The 23,286-nt window shown below is 54.6% G+C and overlaps 1 protein-coding gene across 3 annotated transcripts in view; it reads right to left on the bottom strand.

Moving 5' to 3' along the window:
* The window catches only part of ADAMTS2 (ADAM metallopeptidase with thrombospondin type 1 motif 2), a 216,276-nt gene that overhangs the window by 117,937 nt on the left and 75,053 nt on the right, over positions 1-23,286 (bottom strand). For 2 of the 3 annotated variants that reach the window (XM_057540004.1, XM_057540002.1), the window contains exons 3-4: positions 21,612-21,771; positions 17,107-17,205 (exon numbers count right to left, since the gene is read on the bottom strand). In XM_057540004.1, the coding sequence (XP_057395987.1) occupies positions 17,107-17,205; positions 21,612-21,771 (259 nt within the window). The remainder of the gene's footprint in view (positions 1-17,106; positions 17,206-21,611; positions 21,772-23,286) is intronic. The other variant, XM_057540003.1, reaches the window with a different exon arrangement.

Raw genomic sequence — 23,286 nt, 5'->3', positions numbered from 1 at the left:
CTCATCAACTCCTGGGGTCTCAGGAAGTACCTAAAGCTAGTGTAGCAGAAAGAGCCCACTTTCTGCATCAGACAGGCCTAGGTTCAAGTCCCAGCTCCTTCAAGTGCCATCTCTGAGCCTCCCATTTCCAACCCATTTAGGGGGTCCTTCCCATCTCTCCAGGCCCTTGTGAAATATCATGAACTGTGTTATGTGAAAAGAACATCCACATGATACTGGAAGTAAAGCTGTGTAAAGGCTCAGCAGCCAGGGAAGGTTTGAGCTTGCTATCCCAGAAAAGCCTCAGGAATTGTATTTCTGCCAATTAGGGATTCACTTCAACACAGACCCAATGCGGAAATTATTCTCCAGCCAAAAGAAGCAGAACTCAAACCCTCTCCGCCGCCTCCCCAGTTTCTGGATAAAACCAACAGGCCGGGGCCTGAGAACATCACGTCCTCAGACTAGAGACAGAAACCTGCACAAGGAGAGGCTGGTTCCTGCTAATGAGGAACAAGCAGCAGGCTTTCTCAGGCATCCACACAGGAGCCCTGAGATGAAGTCTGAGAACTCACAGTGAGCTGAGCACACATCCATAGACCTAGAAATGTTTTGGGGATGGTAACCGGCCCTGACACCACCCCCCACCAATCCCCGGGAAAGCAGACATCATGCTCAGGACACGCTGGAAAACAGTCTGGCACTTTTCTCAAAAGGATAAAAGTAGAGTTACCATATGACCCAGCAATTCTAGGTTTGTACCCAATAGTAATGAAAATATATGTCAACACAAAAACTCATAGAGGAGAAGACAGCCCCGGGGGAGGTATTGTGTGCAGGGTGGCTCCCGGGTCCTTGAGAGCAGGGCCTGGGGCTGAGGCTCAGTTCCTGCCCAGAATCAGGTTGGCCATTCTCCCCGAGTCACCTTTGTCATCACCCGTTAAATGAGGTGAAAGGCCCCTCCAAGGGCTGTTTAAAAGAAGGCAGGGCTCATAAAAGAGGTGCACAGGCCCAATTTAGGCTACCGACATGTTTTGAATGGCCCACATCATATTTTTTTAATGCAGAAGTTTCTTGCAGAATTACAAATTTCTGACTTCTCTTGAAAAACCGAAAGATCTGGCAACACTGACCCTGCATCCTTGTAACAGCAACAATCATCAGAACAGAGAGGTTTTCTGGTTCATTGATTTCTGATCTTATCTTGTATTATCTTTCCCCTTCCACTTCCTTTGGGTAACTTTTGCTTTTTTCTAACTTCTTATATTGGGAATTTATTTCTTTAATTTGCAGGTTTTTTCTTTTCTAATGTAAATTTCCATCCAAGTTTTGATACTTAGTGCTTTTATTATCATTCAGTTTTAAGTATCCTTGAAGTTTCATTATTATTCCTTCTTTGATCCATGAATTACTTGAGTTTTTTTTATTTCCAAATAATGGGGATTTTTATTTGGGGGGTTATTAATTTCTAGCTTACAGGCATGATGGTGAGGGAACAGGACCTGCATCATAATTATTCTTTCAATTTTCATGAGACTTGCACTTAACTGATCAATTTTTTTTCATGGGAGTTATACATGTGCTTGAGAAGAATGAGGGACCTCTACTCATCAGATGCAAAATCTATCTACTTCCATTAAATCAAGCTCGTTATTTGTGTTATTCAGAACTTTCTTGTCTTTGCTGATTTTCTGTCGACTTAATCCAACACTAATTGGAAAAAAATGGCTGAAATCTCCCAAAATGATGATAATTCGTCAATTCCTCTATTTCTAACAAAGTTTACATCAAATACATTGAGGCTGCTTTATTGAATGAGTGAACCTTTAAAACTATTCTGTCATCTTGGGGAAATGAACCTGTCCTCATTAGATCGTGACCCATCCTTCCCTGAAAACGCCTCGAGTCCATGGAGTCTGAGATTGATGTGACAGCCTGCCTTTGGTTGCCTGATATTTTCCATTCTTTTCCTTTCAACCTTTTCCTGCCTTTGCACTCGTAGCTCTGGTGATAGCACAGAGCTGGATTTTAGATTTTGGGTTTTGGTTTGGTTTTGTTTCTCTAATATGACAACATCTGTCTTTGAACAGGTGAGTTTAATCCATTTACATTTACTCTGATAATTGATCAATTTAGATTTGTTTCTCCCATAGTCCTCTATTATTCTGTCTCATTGTTTTGGCTTCCCTGTTCTCCTTTCTAACTCTTCTTTAAAAAGTGATACCCCCTTTTCTCTAACACACCCTTTCATGGCTATGCTGGCCAGCCCATGGACATGTGCATACATGTGCACACACAGACACACACGTCCACACCAGCTCCAGATCTGAATACCAGCACCAGGTTGGCCTCCGTGGGGGGCTCTCATAGTTTTGGTATTTCCTCTTTGGGAATGGGGGTGTAGTGGGGGTTGGTGGTGTTATTTCTCAGATTCCACGTTTTCCGGTTTAGAGCTTGTCCAGAGCTGATCCGTGCCAGTGCAAGCATGTCATCTTGGGAGGAACCTCAAGGGCCGCTTTAGAGTCAACACAGAACTCATTTCAGGAGTGTGGAGGAGGCCACTCCTTCGATGGAAATGTGCTGGATTTTTTTTTTTTTTACCACAGTCCCCACTGCTCCCTACTGTGTCACGCCCCTGGGCTTCATAAAAGCACGTTGCTGCCTATTTTAGGCATGTGAGATGCAGGCAGGCCCTGAACCCTGCCCCAGCAGGGCCTTCCTTCTGCCGCTGAGTGCTACTTTGTGGATTCAAAGAACAGCAGCAGTAGTAGCATTTTACATTCATGTCACTGGGCACCTTATACTCCCATGAAGAGGGGCCCTGGAACTACACACCCTCCCCGGGGACAGAGCCTTAAACTAAATGTTTTCTGAAGAAATAAGTAAAGCTCCTTCATGCCTGTTTCTGGAGAGTACCTGGAATCAACAGAGAAGTGGTTATAGTCATAGGCAAGTCAGAAGAAAGAGCCAGGAGGCTGGTCCACTGCCCCTGCCAGGAGCCTGAAGAGTGGTCAGTGTCACAGGCACGAGGCTCTAGAAGACACAGCACGACCACCTGCCCAGAAGAGCCAGGGCACGGGCAAGGGCATCAGAGACCCACAAGGGACAAGATCGAGCTGGCACGGCATGGGGTAAACCATGGGCTTGCACACCAGCAAAACAGATTATTTTAAAAGACCAGGAGTAAAGCCAGACCCAGAAGACCACATATTGTGTGAGTTCATTTAAATGAAGTGTCCAGAATAGGCAGAGCCATAGAGACAGGAAGTCAATTAATAGTTGCCAGGGGCTGAGGGGAGGGGGGATGGGGAGTGACTGTTAGTGGGAGTGGGTACAGGGTTTCCATCTGGGGGAATGAAAATGTTCTGGAACTAGATGGTACTGATAGTTGCACAACGTTGTGAATCTTCTACAAGCCACTGGATTATATACATTTTTAAATGGTTAAAATGTTGCATCCTATGTTACATGAATTTTATGTCACAAAAAAATAAAGCCCAGGGGGAGCAACTCAAATGTTAACAGGAGTCCAGGGGAGACAGAAATGAGTGACACCAGCTGGAAGGCTGCAAATCCAGCCCTAAGAATACTCTCTACGCCACCAGGTCTCGCACACACTGCCTCTCACAGGACCTCTCTGCTTGGCTGTCCTATATCAACTTGTGATAGCATCGAAGGCCCAGAGAAATATATTTTGACTAAAAAAACCAAAAGACAACAGGGCACGATGAGTCAGTGGAGTCAGTGGAAATGGTGGGGACTGGGAAAGGAGCACACATTCCCCGATCCAGGGGCCCTCAGCACCCACCCAATGGAGACACAAGGGAAGGCCCAGTCAAATATATTTTGACTAAAACCAAAAGACAACAGGGCACGATGAGTCAGGGAGTCAGTGGAAATGGTGGGGACTGGGAAAGGAGCACACATTCCCCGATCCAGGGGCCCTCAGCACCCACCCAATGGAGACACAAGGGAGGATAGTGCAAGCCCGGTGCTGCCAGGGGTCCTGATCTCTCATGGAAAGCTGGAAATCCATATGTGTATATAAATCCTCTTAAATATTAGTTCAGTTTGTTCAGTTTATTGTGTGTCACAGTGACAAACATACCACAGGGTCCGACAAGCTCTATGGCTGGCAGTTCGCATTTTCCGCTCAGTGCATAAGGTCTTGGGTGCACGGGCAAGGCTCTGATGAGAGGTTCTACCATGTTTCAGGACTACCCAGTGCCACATTCTCCAGGAAGCCTGTCCTGGTGCAGCAGGCAGAGTCGATGACGCCCCCCAACACTCCCCCAGGGCCTCAGTGCCCCCTCTACATCAGGACCCATGGCCCCGCACTGCACCTGCTCCCCTCACCTGACCTGACAAGGCAGGAGGGCAAAATGGTCTGGCCCAAGACTGCCCCACCCAGAGCCCGCCTGAAATGGGCACGGGACAGTCGCCCAGCAACCATCTGCTGAAAAAATGTAGTGTGGGTGGCAACCTGTGAGAAGGGGCCTGACGGTCCGGTGGCCACGGACAGGTGTGGGGCTTCCCTTCTGCTCAAGGCAACACTTCAGTGCTCAGCACACACCAGGCCCACACTGGGCTCTTCACAAGTTCGATGGGGACTAATTCTCCCAACAACCCTACCAGGTGGAGATCCCCTACCTCCATTTTTCTGATGAGGAAACAGAGGCACAGAGGTGGAGGGAGAAGCCAGGGTTTAAACCAGGTAGCAAGACCTCAGGGTCTGTGCTTTGAGCTTGCACACCCTGCTCTTGTCTCTGTAGCCCTAGCACAGCCACTTGGCCTTGGGGTCTGGCAGCCACGCTCTGATGCTCACCCCACCAGGGTAACATTAGCTGCTCGTGCCCTGGGCCTCTACAGCGTGTTAGCGGCACTTGTCATGGTCCATCCCCTTCTCTGCCTCTCCTCTAAACCAGGACTCCTCAGAAGCAGAGACCAGATTGTGCATGTGCAATGCTCAGCACAGGGCTGGCACAGGGGTGCTTGCAAACACTTGTTGGATGGATGGATGGACGGACAGATGGATGGATGAGTGAGTGAATAAACTAATGAGTGAGTGAATGAATTAGTGAGTAAATGAATGAGTGAATGAATGGAAGAGTGAATGAGTGAATGAGCGAGTGAATGAATGGACTCTGACACTGGAAAGTGAATTCTCTGCGTCCATGACAACTGAATCAGGGAACAAAGTCGGGGGCAGAAATGGTGGCAGTGCAATTTCTAGGCATTTTACGGGTAGAACTGGTTAGGCTTGTTCACAGATTAGCTCCAGAGGGTGAGGGAGGGGCTGAAGATAATAGCCCAGGACACCTTCTTTGGGGATCAGCAATGCCAAGGCAGTCACTGAAGTTGGACAGGAGAAGAAGCCTGCCCATCAGGCAGGGGAGATTCACACTTGAATTCAGCTGCTGTGCACTCAGTTTAGGCCAGGCCTGCAGGGCTCTCCGTCCCTGAAATTGGAATCCACAGTAACTCAAAGCAGTCAGAGCCTGAGGAGCGAGCAGAGGACTGCTCAATGGCTCAGAGCTGGGGCTTGGATTTGGGCCTGGGGGTGTCTGACTCAAGACTGGGGCATCACAGCCTCGTGGCGAAAACCTCCAGGAGGGCTCTGGGGTGTGGGTCTGAGGCTGGGGAGACGGGACAGGGCTGGAGCAGCTGATGTGGGCTCTGGGTCTGAGAGTGGGCTGGATTTAGATCAACCTTCTCCCCCACCTTCCCTCCATCCACGTCCCCCCACTACTGCTTCCTCTCCTGAGAGCCAGCCAGGTCCCAGCTCAGAGCAGGCTGGCAAATCCCTGAGGCAGGGCTGGCTCCCAAAGACAGTGCAACTGGGACCCGTTCTGCCTCCTCTCAAGGCACAGCAGGTGGGAAAACCACTGTGTTCCCAGGGAACTGGCCCTCGGCCACTGCGGGAGCCACACGTGATACAAACACGAACTACACAAGAAGCCAGAATCTCCCTCTCTCCTGCTGCCAGCATCCAAGGGGAGCAGGTGATTCTGCAGAAGCAGATGCGGGGCCAGGCTGCCAGGGCCTGGAACACGCAGGCACAATCGTCCTCTACCCACCAGGCCACCAGCCCCAGAAAGCCCCTTTGCACAGAAGCTCCCAGGCCAATCTGGCAGGCCCAGGAGCTGCCTACGTCCCCACACATAAGCTTTGGCAAATCACCCCATCAGTTCCCCGTCACTGTCCCCCAGTGCCTCCCGCAGCTTGGCCTGTGCCCACCATGGTGAGTGCCCTCAGAGGCTGTCCTTCTTCCTGCAGAGACCTGGAGGGTCTTGTTCTGCCCTCAGAGTACTGCAGCCGCACGTCCCCTTCAGGTGGGAGCACAGGTGCCTCTCGCTCAGGCTGAGGGTCCAGCAGCCAGCTCGGCCCAGGGCACAGGGAGTCCCTATGCCCCAGGTTGTCTAGTCCTGTGACCCCTCACTTGGGTCTTGGGTGCCCAAAGGGAAAGGGACCTGGGAAACCCCTCAGGGTCCCAAGGTTCATTGCATGAAGATGTAGATGTGTCTGCGCTGTGCATGTGTGTGCACGTGTACATGTGTGTGCACACGTGTGTGCATATGTACACCTCTGTGTGTACATGTGTGTGTGAGAGACAGAGAGAGAGTTTGTGAGTGTATAACTACCCACCAGAGGTCATCTTTGTCCTGGAGTCTCTCTCCTTTGCCAATGAGGGCAGGTGGGGCCAACGTGAGGCAGGCGGCCAGACAGGAAAAAGGGGGGAGAAGAGGTCCGGCACCTCCCTCTAAATACTGTCTTCAGGAACAGGCCCAGGGTTGCTGGGCTTTCTGATCTTCCTGAGAAACTGAAAATTGAGATTTTAATGTGAAACCTCCTGACTTTTAAGTGTACTCTCACAGTTTTTGAAGACGTTGTGTAAATCAAATAACACATGCGGGGAGGGGGGTAGGTTACGGGGATACAGCCTGTAAGCTAACAGATGAGCCTGGCTTTGGTCCAATGCCCCTGATTTTATAAATGGGGAAACTGAGGTTGGGCCAGAGCAGGGACCAACAAGCCAGGGTCATGCTGAGCCCCTCGGCTCCCTCACTCCCTCTGGGCCACCATAGCCCTTGGGGAGCACCCACACGTTCCAGGAACTGAAGACACCAAGAGAGGGGGGACTCGGGCCCTGGCGCCTGCTGTCTCTGTCACCAAGGGCCCAAACTGAGTTTTCTGAGGTAGCCCAAGGTGGGTTCTCTTCTCAGCATGTGAAGACCTTGTGTCCTTCCCAGTCCAAGGTCCCAGGACAAGGACAAGCCCTGTTTTGTCCTACTGGTGACTTTGCCAAGAATGTAAGTAGCTTCTGGGACACAGCCCAGAAGAGAGGAGCTCAGTCATTTGACCAGAGTCCTTTATTTATTTGTTTGTTTGTTTGTTTGTTTGTTTATGTGGCTGCATCAGGTCTTAGTTGTGACATGTGGGGTCTCCATTGTGGCATATGGGGTCTTTCGTTGCAGCAGGCAGGTTTCTCTCCAGTTGTGTCGTGTGGGGTCCAGAGTACGAAGGCTCAGTAGTTGTGGCGTGTGGGCTCTCTAGTTGTGGTGTGTGGGCTCCAGAACGCATGGGCTCAGTAGTTGTGGCCTGTGGGCTCTCTAGTTGTGGCGTGCGGGCTCAGCAGTTGCGATGTGCGGGCTTAGTTGCCCTGCGGCATGTGGGATCATAGTTCCCTGACCAGGGATCAAACCCGCGTCCCCTGCATTGGAAGGTGGATTCTTAACCACTGGACCACCAGGGAAGTCCCCGGCCAGAGTCCTCTAGCACCTACAACTGATCTTTGCTCCCCAAGCTGCAGGGACCCTGAGAAGGGACGAGCATGCTGGGGAAGCAGAACTTCAGGCCCCTGGGACTCGGCACCAAGATGCAACGAGCACAGGGTCTGTCCCCTCAGCCCCATGTGGCCTGGCCAGTGGGGCGGGGCAGCCCCAGCACCTGGTGGGCAGGGGGCCCATCTCCAGGGGTCTGGGGGCTGATCCCAACCAAACCCCTCCCCCCCCCGCCCAGACTCTGTCTGGAGGCCTGGGATGGAGCCTCCCCAGCCACACGCCCTTCCCACTAATGCTCTGCAGATGGGCTTCCCCAGCGGCCTCCAAGAAAAATACAACGACAGCAGATCTCTCCTCACAGAAACAGACCGCTGGAAAGGTCTCTCGCAACGTTCCCAAAAGGAAAATAAAAATTCCTCTGAAGTGCATTTCAACTCCGTGGCATCACCCGCCACATCGAGAGCTCGGTCCCAGCCACGCAGGGCCACCGTGGGCTTGGGTTCCCGGGCACTGAAGCCATCCTGTGACCCTCTCACCCATGCTGCTGCCAGGGGCCTGCTTGGCTCACACACAGCTTTTGAAATTTTTGAATTAGCTCTCAACATTTGAAAATGAAAATGTTTTACATAAAATCACAATTTCCGGCTACTCCTGAGAAACCGGAATCCCTCCTGCGACTGACCCCACATTGGCCTGCACCCCAGCGATGCTGGCATCGGAGACCCCTGCAGAAATATGCCCCTCGCTGCCCTCCGCAGATACCTGACCCCAGGCTCTGCGCAAGGTGGCAAGGAGATGAGCTCCTGTCCTTGGGGGTTCTGGCCCATCCGGGGTCCGTGTCGCTGCCCACCCAGCCCACCCCTCCTGAGCCTGGGCACTGGGCACACTGTGCCTGCACTCCAGCCTGTGGCTGCCCACAACTGTGGCTCTGGGTTGGGTGGGTGGGATCGAGCAAGCCATCACTCCCCTTGTCCCCACCCTGAGCCCCCTTGAGCCCCTGGACCCAAACAACCTGTACTGAACTTCAGTCAACTTGACCCCCTGAATCCCACTTCCCACAGGCCACTAGGGGCTCACACCTGGGGGCTCTGGGGATTCCAGGGCAGCCCTTGGTCCCTCACTCTGTTGGACATCAGCAGACTGGCCTGGTGCCCCAGCTCTTTGTTTCCCTGACTCCATCACCTGCCAAGCCTACTTGTCCCTCTACGCCTGTCCAGCCCTGGCCCCGGCCCATGAACCACCAAAGCACTGAGAATAAAGAGGGTGATACTGGCCCCTGTGGTACACCCCACAGAGTCCCTGCCGTTGGCCAAAGAAAAGCTCCAGGCCCAAGGCAGCATTTCTCTTCAGCCAGGAATCTGCAGATGGCATTTTTACTCGTCCCAAACATGAGTTCAGAGAGATCTGGATAGAAGCCTTAAAAAAAAAAAAAAAAAAAAAGCCCAGAAACACAAAGACCTTCCCAGGCCTGGACCTCAGCAAAGATGATTCTGGCAAGCATCACCAACCTGGATCTGCAGGGCCAGGGTGGGGCAGAGGTAGGGATGGGAGGGGCCTGGCTGGGAGCTGTGGTTCTGGCTCCTCCCTGATCCTGGGAGGACCCTGCGAGCCTGGATAGAAATGTGGTTCTGCCCAGTGGGCAGCAACCCCCTCTGACCACCATGGGGAATACCTAACAGGACCCCCAAGACCCTTGCTGCTCTACCGCTCCATGTTGCATCTGGCCATCCCTCTCCACTCCCAGGGCCACCCTGCCCAGGCCACAGTCTCTCTCCGGGCTCATGGTGGCAGCCTCCTCCTGTCTTCGTGCCTCTTCTCCTCTCACCCTCCTCCAAAGTAACCAGGCCACGCTGCTTCTCTACTTACAGCAGAGGACCACCCCTCCACACCAAGACAGCCCACCTCGGACCCCTCTGCCCTCACCAGTCCCTCCTGCTGGACCCCCCAAACAGGCTGAGTCCACTGCCCTCAGGACACTCGCCCCTGCTGCCCCCACCCCCCTCCTCTCCTAGTGAACTGCAATCCACACTTCAGATCTCAACTCCAGCCTCCAGTTCCTGTGTGGTCACTTTGTGGCATCTCCCACTGTTTCTAACTGTGCAGGCATTTGCAGACCCACCAGTTCACCATGAGCTGTATGGCGCTGGGCTTGGGGATGCTGTGTCTGTCTGGTTCCCAGGGTTCAGCGCCTGGCCCAGTGCCAGGCCCTGTGTGGGCCATAAGTAAATATCAGTTGAGTGAATTGAACAAATGAGTACATGGATATGGTTTTCCACGGGGCATATGTGGAAAGACAACAGCACGGTCTTTGAATGGTAGCCAGAGTGTGCTGGGCGCAGCGAGGCTGACCTTCCCCTGGCCCCCAGGCACTGTTGCCCGGCTCATCTCCCCAGTGCCGCAGTGAAGGCGCACAACCACCTGACATCCCAGGGGGCCTGAGGGCCCAGCAACGTCCCACCTGCACAAACCCAAGAATCCGAAGCCAGGAGTGTAAGAGCTATTGGAACAATACAAGTGGGCTTCAGTGGCAAGCCCTCAAATGCCTGCCAGGGACAACAGCTTCCTCAGGAATGACAAACGTGTGGCCAGGCTTTCCAGGCAGCCGGGTTCCTTCTTTCTTTTCATGGATATTTAAGCACCAACTATGTGCCAGGCAACCCACCCAATGCTGGGAATTTTGCAGCAAGCAAACGATTCTCCCCACAGCTGATGTGCTAAATGACCTGAGACACTTCCTCACTCACCCTCTCTGGGCCTCAGTTCCTGCAGCCAGTGGGCAGAGACTCAGGGCTCGGAAAGCCCCAGGGGTCCCAAAGATGGCCAGCCTTCAGGTGGGGCCCAGGCTTTGGGGGGTGGACAGGAGACGCTGCACAGGGGGCCAGGCAGTCCTGGCTCCCAGCCTGCTCCTCCCTGCCCACACAAGAGTGGACAGCCTGGCTTCAACCGTGGCTCTACAACTCACGAGCTGTGACAGTCAGCGCCTCAGTTTCCTCATCCATAACGTGAGCACCAACCAAGCCCACGGAGTTGTTACAAGAATCCATGAGATGATGCACCTGCAGCACTCTGGGGACACCTGCACAGGTGAGCTCCACCCATGCTGCGTTCTCCTCTGCCTGCTACTCTCATTATTGCTCACACGGCAGTGCTCCTGGGCCCGGTTCTCTGCCTGCTCCCAGGGCTGCCATACAGATTAAATGACACACAGATGCAGAGCGCCTGTCCTCACACAGGCCCTCAATAAAGGTACATGTCCCCCAACGACCGACCGGCTCCAATGAGGGAAAAGACTCACCCACAGACTGGGCTATGGAAACACTGGCTTTTGTGCAACAAAAACTAACAAAACTGAAAAGGAAAAGGGAAATACAGCCTGGGGAAAAGGCTTGTATCAAACATGACAGAAAGTCGATATCTAAAGCAGATAAAGGGCTTATCCTGATATAAAGGAGCCCAGGAGATGAACAGGCAAAGGACTTAAACAGGAAGAGGAGACATACGAAGTAATCAAACGCGGGGAGATCATTCGTCCTTGCCAACCATCAAAGCAGCACAAATTAAAGCAAAAAGCAGCGCTGCTTCACTGCTGGATCAGCAAAGTATCAGCCGGCAAAGCCCCTGTGCTGGTAAGGACTTAGTGTCTCTGGAAGCTGCGGTGGGAAACCAGTCTGGCTCTGCCCCAGAACTGTGAGTCTGTCGCGCTTGGATCCCATAATTATTTCGGTCACACAGCAAGTACTCCCTGTTTACAGCCAGGGCTCGAGGGTGTCCAGACTGGCTCAGGTCGTACCTGCAGGGTCAGCAACAGATACCTATTCACAGGAGAAGAACTGAGGCCCCCCTGGCCAGGAGATCCCCAAACTCAAATTCCAAGAGAGGTTGCACAAAGGGCAAGGTCATTACTACCATCCAGGCTGTGTGAGCAGCTGGTCAGCAGTGCCCCCAGCCCACTGGGTGGACAGCAGACCTCTGACTGGAGGGCCTGAGAAGCAGGCACACAGCCCATCATGCCCACTCTCACAAGCTTCCATCCACCCCAGCAGGTCCGGGCCCCCTCGCCAAAGTGGCAGGCTGGGAAGGAGGACCTGAACTACCATAGAGGCCAGGACACATGCACGTCCAAGGGACCCTAGACTTTACACTATGCCCAGCTACCCCGTCCCACAGAGCAGGGCCTCTGACTCCCGGGGCAAGAGCGGCCGGGAGCACACCCCAGAGCCTGCCCACCTGTATGGGGTCAAGTCTGGGATCCCTGTCCCCTTCCGCAAGAGTCTGGAAGCCAAATAGACTTGGCCCATGGCCCGCACTACCTCTCCTGGGAAATCCCTTCCTCTGAGCCAGGGCAGCAAGGAACAGCAGGAGGGGGCACAGCTCTGAAGTCTGAGGATTGGGCCCCAATTCTGGCTTCTGCACTTGGCCGGGCCGCCTGACCTGCCCTCCTCCCCCATTATCCCCACCTCAGGCTGTGTCACAACCATCCACCATCCTCCCAGTAGCTCAGGTCTTTCAAAAGCCAGGAGCCGTCCTCCATCCTTCCCTCACACCCACGTCCTGTGAGCCCTACCTCCAAAAGCATCCTGAAATCATTTACCTGGCCATCTGTCATCGGCCACCAGGACCACCCAGGGCCCCCCATGGACCTTCCTGCGGCCACTCTCCCCACTGAGAGTCCTCCAAAGGCTCCCCACTGCGAGGAGAATAAGACCTCACCTCCTCCATGACTGGACACAATCCAGCCCTCCCCACCTCTCCAGGCCCAGCCCTTCTTCTCTCCCCATTAATCCCTCAGCGCCAGGCACGTGGCCCTCTTTCTGCCCCTCGGCCACACTGGGGTGACTCCTGCCTCAGAGAGTGCCAAGTGTTTCTGTCCCCTCTGTCTGGATCAGTCTCGCAGGCTGGGCCCTCCCACCAGCCAGATGCATCTTGTCTCTGACCCAGAAAACCTCCCCCCGACTCAGTCTACCCTTTCCTGGCTTTTGCTTTGTTCACGGCTTTACCCCTCTCTGCAGCAGTGGGCAGGGTGCCTGCCCTGAGCCTGAGTGCCCCATCAAGGAGTGCTACTGTTACTCTTATTGTTCCCCCCACGACTGGGAACATCACTAGGCGCCTGGTCCCTTCCAGTCCAGGTCAGCCCCACCCTCCTCCCCATGCAAGCCCAGCTCCCAGGCCACCTCCTCCACCAGGTCCTGGCCCTGGACTCCCCTGAATCCTGTGCCGTCCTACAAGCTATCACCTGAGCCCTGACCTCATACCAAGTGTGCACCTTCATCTTGCCTGGACACCCCTCGAAAGGTACCCCAGCTGGACTCTGCCACCAGGCTCTCCCATGAGTTCCAGTCATACTGCCTGAGGCCTTGCTCCAGGTCAAGGTGAAGCCCACACCCCAAGACTGAGCCCAGGCCAGTGGACCCAGGTCAAGAGCTCTGGGAGAAACATCCCAACTCAAGAATCCAGCCCAAGTTCCAAACGTGTGCGCGTGAGTATGTGTGGGCGAAAGAGAGGGCCAGACTGAGGGAGAGAAGAATAAAGCCTGAGCGGGGGAGGGAGAGAGAGCCAGACACCAGCACTTCCGTCTAATTGCATGACCTTTTCCCAGCTCAGAGTTCCTTCAGGGCCAAGTGCACAGCGCTGCTTGGTATTAATCTGAAAGAGAAATAGGTCAAGGAAAGTTGGAAATTTTTATAGAAAACACTTCAGGCTTGGAGCTGGCTGAAGTGTTTGCCAACCTGCAGAGAATTCTTAGAAGAAACAGGCCTTGGTCAGAGGTCTCCGACTGGTACAAACTGGCAGAGTTTGGACCTCGGGCCCAAACCCAGCTTCTGAGCTATGCCCGGCCTCACTGCTTCTGGGGAAGGGGCTTCTCTCCCCTCCATACGTCCCTAGAGCTGTCTCCGCAGCCCGATCCCTCTTACGCTGGGACCCAGCGCCTCTCACCTGTCATCAGGGCCCACCGCTTCGCCAAGAGGCCTCTGTCCAGGGACCCAGTGTGGGACACCTGTCCCTCTGTCCCCCATCTTGTAGATACAGCATGCAGAAAGCCCAGATCTCTTTCACAATTGTCCCATGGGGTGTGGAGGGAGTCTTGTCAGGGTCCCGATGGATGTTCGGGCCCAGCTGCTCCCACCCTGGCAGGCCGGCCGACACATGTGAAGCACAAATGCCACAGACATGTAAAGTTGCCACTGGAGACATCATGTCTCTCCCAGAAACATCCCGGTCTGCTGTGCTGGGGACCTGCAAAGAGCAGACCCGCAGAGCCCACGGCCGATGTGACAACCAGGCACACCACTCTTGCTAATTAAACTCCAGACGCACCCAGAGCAGAGCACAGCTTTGCTCCTGAGACGCTGTGTTATCTGGAAGCCAGGCATGGTTACCACGTGCCGACAGAAAGCTCTTTGGGGGACATTTGCTACATGATCCAAGGGGAAGAAAGAAAGCGTATCAGTGAATTGTGTCTGAGGAGAGGAGCTGAGCTCGTGGGCTGTCTGTGCCAGCCAGGTCGAGTATCGTCCACAGACTGCATCGGGGCAGCGGGGAGGAGAGGGGCACACCAGGCAAGTCTCCACTGCAGGATGAGGTGGGCCCAAGCCCTTGCCTGGTTGCAGGCATCACCTCTGCCTTCATAGCCCCTGGGCAGAGCCCCCAGGCCGCAGACCCCAGTCAGAAAGTCCCCCAGCTCAGCCGACAGCTCTGGAGTGGTCTCCTAAGTCTGACCCCAGACAGCACCAGGCCTCAGAGAATGTGCAGCCTCGGCTGTCCCAGCGCTGGCCCCCCGCCCACCTCCCCGGCATATGGTCACATCACCACACCGGCATCTCCAACAGCTGTGCAGGGGGCCGGCCGCAAGCGGCGGGAGCACCGAGGCCTCTGCCAAGGATGCACTCAGCTCTGAAACACGCCCCCCGGCAGTTGTCGGGCCGACTGCCTCGGGTTTCACAATCGGTGCTTGTCTTTGGGTTTCCTCTCATCGCCAAGCTGTAGGCACAGCTCAGGGGTGGAATGAGGAGGAGGAAATGAGAAGGCCCTGGGCATCTAGCACTGAGGTGCCCAGACTTTGAGCTGCAATTCAGTGAGCTGGCAATGGCCGGCTGGGCAGGGCACGGCTCAAGTCCAGTGGGAGAGCCCCTGGGTCACCACCTGAAAGTGCCAGGCCAGGCCCCAGGCTCCTGCAAATGGCTCAGGAAGTACCTGGGTTGGGGACACAGAGAGAGGTCCCAGCACTTGGACTCTGGCCAGATCTGGGACTCAGGGTGCAAAGCCTGCCAAGGGCCTCTCTTCCACTTCTGCCAGGACCTCAGCCTTCAACACTTCGATATCACGTAGGCTGAATCATGGCCCCCAGGATGTCACATCCTAATCCCCAGAACCTGTGAGTATAGCCTTATATGGCTAAAGAGACTCTGCAGATGTTTATTAACGATCTGTATCTCCCTCTGTTAATGCATTTCCTATTTGCCTCTTAATATCTGCGGCTCAGTTGTTTTTTCAGATAATTTGTAATTCTTTATATTGATCTCTGGGAGCTCTTTATATAGTTAGGATATTAAACTTTTGTTATATCTGTTATAAGTAAAAAAAAAAAAAAGAGACTCTTTTGGTTTTTTTTACCTGCATCACATCAAGAGATGTGATGCAGGTAAGGATCTTGAAATGAGAAAATTCTCCTGGATTATCCCGGTGAGCCAAATGTAATCACAAGTGTCTTTAAAAAAGGGAAACAGAGAGAAACTTACTACAGATGAGAGGACACTGTGACCACAGAGCAGAGGTTGGAGTGATGCAGCCACAAGCCAAGGAATGCCGGCAGCCACCAGAAGCTGGGAGAGGCAAGGAACAGATTCCCCTCTCGAGCCTCCAGAGGGAACCAGCCCTGCTGACACCTTGATTTTAGCCCCTTAAGATCCATTTTGGACTTCTAACCTCCAGAACTGTAAGAGAATAAATCTGTGTTTTTTTTAAGCCACTGAGTTTATGGTCACTTGTTACAGTGGCAACAGGACACTAAGGCATAAACCGCTATAGCACAGAAAGCCTCCCGAATCTGGTTTCCAGCAAGTTAGTGCCCCCTCCACATCGCCTACCCCGTTATCCACCCCTCACCCACCACCAGGCCTCACCCTTGACTGGGCCCTCTCCCTTATGACTCATACACACTGCATCACCAAGGTACGCCTGGCAACCTACTACCACCAAGTGGAGCCTTGCCCACTTCCCACCCATGGCCTGTCCTGACAGGGCTGCACTCTCCCTGCACCATTGCTCTGGCCTCCCTGCCTCCAGCCTGGACCGCAGCAGGCTGACTGAAATACAGCACTATCTGTCGGCCCCTTCCCTGCTGGGGCTGCCTGCAGGACCTCACACAGCCTCTGCGAGCTCCCAGCATCAGCTCCAGCCCTCTGGCTCCTGCCCTGAGGGCCTACATGAGCTTCACTCCTGGTTCCTCAGCAGCCCAGAAAACTATGTGGCTCAAGGCAATGGGACAGGGCAGAGACACGCAGCAGGTCAGGAGGGGAGGAAGGGCTGCGGGCCGCCGGGTGGAGACTGTGTGGGCTGGCCACGCTTGGCCACGTGGAGAAGCCATGGCAGCACTGGCACCCTGCCCTTCCCTCCTCACAGGCTTTCCTTGGCAGCAGCAGGGCAGAGCGCTCCTGAGGGCAGCATGCCTCCTCTGCCCGCCAGGGAGGACGCCGCAGCCTGACAGCAGCGGGCAAAGGCTTGGCACTGGCTGTTTCCGAGAAGGAGGCAGCCAAGGTCACAGACACTGAGCTGTCTGGCTTCTCTTCCTTCAGCCCAGGGCCAAGTGCAAGGCAGGGTGGGAGACACTGCAGCCCAGCAGCAGCTCGCGGGACGGGGTACCACCTGCCTAGCAGGAGCTCACAGCCCTTCCTTGGTCCCAAGGCCATGCCCAGGGACTGCAGGAGGCCTGTGGAGGAGGGCAAAGGACACGTCCACCTCTGCCTCTCATAAAGCACATGTGGCCAATGGGGGTCATGTTTTATTTGGCCCATATGGTGCTTTTCAGAAATTTGAAGCAACAATTTAAAATCAGGAGGGTTCAAATAAAAGTTCTAATGTCTGGATTCTCTTGACAGTAAGAGGATTGGCTGCCCCAGGCCCACAGTCCCACCAGGTCTTGGTCAGGGGAGCTGAGGAGGGTCTGCCCCTGTGGATGAAGTCTGTCATCTGTGCTGTGCCCACGGTGAGGCCAGGGCCAAATGCCATGTGCCACTGCACTCACATTGCCGTTTCCATTTTAGCAGAGACATTCTCTCTGTGTCCGTGTTTATAGCAAAAGCAGGAAAATTAATGCCAAGCCAAGGGTGGGTGTAATTCTTTTTCTTACCCTCTGCCATTGTCCTCATTGGCATTGCCTGCCGGGCGCTGCAGGTCTCTTGAGTTTGCAGCCCTTGTCTTGGGATGGCAGGACTTCTTGCAAATGTGCCTGACAGAGAGACCACATGCCCAGTATGTGACCCAGGGGTCTTTCCCACCCAGTGGGGACTTGCCCAGAGTCCCAAGTTCAGCCCCCCTTGGTGTGACCAGGAAGGCCGCATCTCCGCGCACTTGGTCTCAGGGTCAGACCAGCCATAGCACACCAGGCCCCACAGTCTGGCTGAGATGGCACTAGGGTCCAGCAGAGGCAGAAGAGGGCCAAGGGGTCTGCCTGGGCTATGCCTGAGCACTGTCCCCTGAGAAGGAGTGAAGGGTACCTGCAGTGTCGCTCCTCCACGGATGTGCACCCCATTCATTGCATAGCCAGCCTTGAAAGGGAGGCTGATTTGCTTCCTGTATAAGCTGAATGGTGGCCCCCAAAGATACCAGGTTCTAATCCCTAGGACCTGTGAATGTTATCTTATATGGCAAAAAAGGACTTTGTAGATGTGATTAGATTACGGATCTTGAGAGGTGGAGATCATTCTGATTATCAGGGTGAATCCCAATGCCATTACCTGCATCCTTTATAAGAGGGAGGCAGAGGGAGATTGACATGACACAGAAGAGGAGGAGGTGATGTGACCACGAAGGCAGAGACTGGAGTGATGCAGCCACAAGCCAAGGAATGCCAGCAGCCACCAGAAGCTGGGAGAGGCAACGAACAGATTCGCCTTAGAGCCTCCAGAGGGAACCAGCCCTGCTGACACCTTGATTTCAGCCCAGTGACACTGACCGACTTCAGACTTCTGCCCTCCCAAACTACGAGAGAATGAAGTGCTGTTGTTTTAAGCCGCCCAGTTGGTGGTAATGTGTCATAGCAGCCTGAGACTCAGAGGGGCGTGACATGCCAGGATCACGCAGTGCAAGCTGTGAGCAGGGCTTCCAGGCTGGGCTGGGCTCCTTATCCTGTACCCACTGGCCCTGGCTCCCCCTCAACAACCCCAGACAGTGTCAACAGATGGCAGCCAGGGCAGTGCTCAGACAGTGGCCTAGAACTGGGAGTGAGGCTCTCTCCATGCTTGTATACAAATGCAAACATGCATGCATGCACACACGTGCAAACACCAGAGAGGCCAATGTTACACAGCACACCTCCCAACGTATGGCCCTGGGCACAGGGCTGGCTCTGGGGAAGGTTGAGAAAGGGACTCAGGGTGCTGGGGGAAGGTCCAGTCCAGCAGAGGCCTGGAGATGCCTGAACTTCCTCTCCCCAAAAGGCCACACTGGCACCCTGGCCTTGGAGCCCTGCCCTTCTGGCCCAGCCAGGCTCCCAGGCCCAGCAGAGCCACTTCTGCAACACCTGTGAGTCCAGTGAGGGACAAAAAGTCACCCTGGTCTCCTTCAGTCCCTTGCCCACCCCGGTACCCTCCTCCAGGGCCTGAGGGTGACATTGTTGTGGGCTAAGCTGCTCAGTGCAACCTCCAACCGTGGCCTGAGTCCTGGAAGACACGCTAAAAGCATCATTTTCCATCCTTTCCCTGGGCAGTCTGCAACCCAGTAGCTGACCTAAGATGATGGAGACCGTTAGTAACAATGATGTTCTGAGGCTCTGGGAGCCCCTGAGACCACCCCAGGAAGCCTGTTGGCTGCTCAGGGAAAACAGGGCCATGGCAGCATGTCTCAATGCTCTGGAAGAGCTGTGTACAACACATGCTCCCACAAACACCCTACCCCACAGGCCCCCTCACCCATACCCTCACCACCCTCCGCAGGCACCCCCACCCCAACTCGCACACCCACACCCAGCCAGATGCTAATCTCCCAGACCAGGAGGCCCAGGACAGGTGTTTCCCCTTCCCCTTCCTCCGAGGACCCATTATATCCATTGTCCATTGATAAATGGCCAGGGTATTTCAAACCTGCTTCCAGAAGTTGCCCTGCGGGGGCAGGAGGAAGCTTCCGATCAGTACCTCCTGCCTTCTTTGGCCAGAGTCACATTGACACATCAGGGTTCCCATCAGAATTCACCAGAAGAAAGGGTCTCCTAGCCTTATACACACACACTCACACACACATCCTGAAAGACTTTGCATGGAGGTCCTGGTGTTCCGTGCCCAGTAGGCCATGTCCTCTTGCAGGAAAGAGCACGGAGCAAACATGTTCAGCCAAGGACACTCCTTTTACATATCTCCCAGCTGCCACCGTGGGCCCTGACAAGGCCTGGGCTGACGGAGAGCAAGACTGTCGGGGGTCACCGTGGGCCCTCAGACCAGCTCCAGCATAAAATGTGTCTGTACCACCTCCAGTCAGTGAGTGGGCCTCAGCCCTGGGCCCAGTGGAAACAATCAGGCACATGCAGGGAGAAATGTGCTCTCTGTGGACAAGTCACCCACACAGGGTCACGCTGACACTGGGCAGGGACGTCAAGGAAAGGGGGTCTGGCGCCAGACTCTGGGCCTGTGGCCGAGACCTACTGCCCTCGGCCCCACAGCCTTCAGCCTACACACCCACAGCCCCGGGCTGAGGTCTAGAGCTCACCCCACCCCATTTCAGTGCAGCCTCCGTCCCAGACCCATGCAATTGGCCTTCTCTCTTCTAAGGTCAATGGTTTCTGGGCTTATTCTGAGTTTGAAATTCCTTTCCTGTGTTCTGAGTTCCAAGCTCTCATGAGAGATAGCCAGATGAGAAGGCTGGGGGAAGGATTCAAGAGAAGATGCCAAAAGGCCAACAGAAGCCCAGGAAATAAGGCAAGGCCCGTCAGGCCATGAAGGAGGGCTGCCATGTTCAGGAGATAGGCACCACATTGAATTTGGGATTGGCACCCTGGCCCAGGGCACCTGGCAGCCTCACTGTGCAAGCTCCGCCTCACCCAGCCTAAGTGGGCCCGCAGGGAACCCCCTGAATCTTCCGGTAGAGGCCAGCCCAGAAGCACCAAGCCCAAAATGGCCAGGTCCTCAGCTCTATGAGACACAGGCATTTCTAATGCCACAGGACAGATGAGAAGGCAGAGGCCAGAGGCCCAAACTTGCCCAAGGGCAGACAGCCAGCGAGGAGCAACACCAGGGCCCTGATCCCTGGTCTGGGGCACTTCCCCCGCCCCATTTCCACTCCTGCCCTCACCCAACGGGATTACTCTCCATTCCCCCCCATGCAGAGAAGCCCAAGGGTGGGAAAGAGGTAGGAGGGGCTGAAGCTGGGGGAGGCCAGACGGGCAGCGCCTGGGGTGCCCCCTCCACTGTTGGCAGGAGACCTACAACTCATCATCTGGGAAGAAGGGGCAGCTGGAAGTATTGATCGGCTCTAGAGAGCACTGGGATTCCTGATGGGACAATTCCTTTGCAAAAGTATCTGATACCATTCCTTGAGATTAGAATGGTGCCTTGCCAGGCTGCACCCAATTGATCTGTCAGCTGGGAACTCAGAGAGACCTAAATTAAATGAGCCAAGGCTGCTTGGGGCAATGGGGGTGTCTCGGCTAATCACAGCACGGCTGGGCTGGCCCAGTAGGTCCTCCGGGGCTCACTGTGAACATGCAGATGAGCCTGACTCAAGACCCAGGCCTCAACGCCCTGCCTGCTGCCACCTGCCCTGGCCATGGGCGAGCGCAGCCAGGAATCTAGAACCCGAAACTGAGGGCTAAGCCCACCCTGCAAGAGCCAAGCACAGATCCTGGGCACGGCCAGGACCACAGCCAGACCCCAACCTGGCCTCACTGAAGCCCGGGACCTGAGATCCTGAGAACGCTGGGGAGGTTTGGGCTGAGGGTAGGTGTGTCCTCCTGGAGGGCTCTGAGAGGCTGCACCGCCTGCCCAGTAGCTCCTTCCACGCTCCTGGGCCCAGAGCGCACTTTGATTCTAAGCTGAAAAAGATAAAACCACATGAGTCTGTGCATAGGTTGCTGAGGCTGCTGGGAGCACCTCTGGGGTCTTTGTGGAGCACTTCCCTCCCCTCCTGGCATCTGAGTTGTCTCCCAGAGGGAGCAGGGTCCAATTGGGGCCAAAGAAGCACTCAGGGCCTTTCTCTGTGAGCAGCCAGGGAGGTGTGGTCACCACTGCAGGGAAAGCACAGCACAGAGGCAGGGGAAAGAGGCTGGGGATGGGGGTGAGGGGGCGGCAGACGTCTTCTTCAGAGGCATAGGCTCAGAGACACGGGCGCGGGACTCAGGCCGGGGTACAGGCCTGGTCTGGCTTGCCTTCTCCCTGACACTTGCCAGCCCTCAGGCAGCCAAAGGTTAGACCCTCAGGCAGCCTTTACTGCCTGCTGTGGAGGCCTCAGACCTACAAGCTTATGGCCCACATACACCCAAAGCAGAGGTCCCTGACCCAGCATCCCAGCACGCCCACTGTGCTATGCGGTCAGCAAGGGCGGGTCTCAGCCTTGGCCTGGGACCAGAGCTACAGAAAGGGTGCCCGCATTCCCCAGGGGGGACATTCAGGGTCCACCATGCAACCCTCCCACCGGCAGCAGCCTTACCTGTGTCCAGGGCCTGTGGCCCCCCCAGAGGAGGGGGTCTGGAGGTGGGCGGCCGGCGATACACCACATGCACACGGCCCTGCTCAGCCTCGTTTGCCGCCAGACCCTTCTCCAGGGGCTCGATAAAGAACTCCTCCTCCTCCATACGGATCAGGCCAGCCTGCAGGGCAAAGATGAGACTGTTCAAATTCCCAGCGCACAGCAGACCAAGGAGGAGAAGCAGTGAGGAGGGCCGCAGAGAGCAGAGCCTCCAACCTGGCTGAGCAGGGCCCAGTGAACCCTGCCCAGCACCCCAGCTAGGTGCTAGCCTTGAACCCCAGGCTGGGAAGGGCACAAACAGGTGGCCCTAGAGGCCCCATCATTCCAGAGGCTCCACTTCCAGCCACCAAGGCCAGAGCCATTTCGGGGTGATGAACCCTGTCTGAGGAAGGGGTTCTTGCCTGGGTTATCCCCCACCTTCACCCCCAGGAGCCCAAAGGCCAAGACAAAGGCCAAAGCTGTCAGCCGGGGACTGAATCTGCCACAGATATGTTCAGTTGGACACAAAGAGTGTTTTCAAAGTTCTGAACCCGACACTCAAAATGATGAGATTTCATGTTTCAAAAATGGAATTCCATCTTTCCTTGGAAAATGCAGGCTCTGACCACAGTGCATGACACCCAGCAGTGGACACCACGGCTGGAGCACGCACCACTGCAGCTGGCCACAGTCCCCACCGTCTATCCTTGTAGCCACAACAGTCACCAGCCCAGACTCTACAGCAACTGAAGCCTCCCCCAAAACTGGCTATGGCTCTTCCATGCTGCAAAGCCCTCGATGAACCCTTGTCCCCATCAGGATTCAGGCTACTCTGTACTCTGGCATCCAAGGCTCTCAGTCTGCCACTGTCCTCTTTGCCCCCAGCTCACACACCTCACACCAGTCGCTGAAACAGTCCTGTCCTTCCAATACAGTGCACACTGCCTGGCCTTCAGGCTCCTGAACCCACAAAGCCCTCAGCTTGGAAGGCCCTGCTCCTGCCCCCAGCCTTGGCCATCGGTAAACTCTAATTCTCCCTTCAGTGCTTGGCTCAGACCCCCCAAATGCCATGCCCCAACTGCAGATACATGGCCCTGCCCTCCCCTTGAGGCCATCCTGCCATCACTGCCCCATCCAGCTCCCACACTTTTGATTTTTTGGTCCATTATCCATAAACCAATAGTCTTACACTAAGAGTCCCCACTGTGTCAACCTGCAGCTGTATTTCCTTTAGATCACACACTTATGACCCACTCGGGGTTTAGGGGTTTTTTAAAACCACTTTTTTGAGGCATGACTGACATGTAAAAAGATGTACATAGTTAATATATACAATTCAGTGAGTTTGGGAATGAGAATACATTCATGAAACCATCACCACCATGAAGGCCATAAACATATTCATCACCTCTCACAGTATCCTCCCATCCTTTTTATTGTTATCATTATTTTGTGGTAAGAACACTACATGTAATATCAACCATCTTAGCAAATTTTAAGTATATGATTTTTTTGATAGAATATTGTTAGCTATAGGCACTGTGCTATATAAAAGATATCCAGAACTTACTTATCTTGCATAACTGAAATTCTGTACTCTTTGACAATCACCTCCCATTTCCTCCTCCCTCCAGCCCCTGGCAATGACCATCTGACA

The sequence above is a fragment of the Balaenoptera acutorostrata genome, chromosome 2 (assembly GCF_949987535.1).
Source record: "Balaenoptera acutorostrata chromosome 2, mBalAcu1.1, whole genome shotgun sequence".
NCBI lineage: Eukaryota > Metazoa > Chordata > Mammalia > Artiodactyla > Balaenopteridae > Balaenoptera > Balaenoptera acutorostrata.
This window is presented reverse-complemented; position numbering and strand designations above follow the sequence as displayed.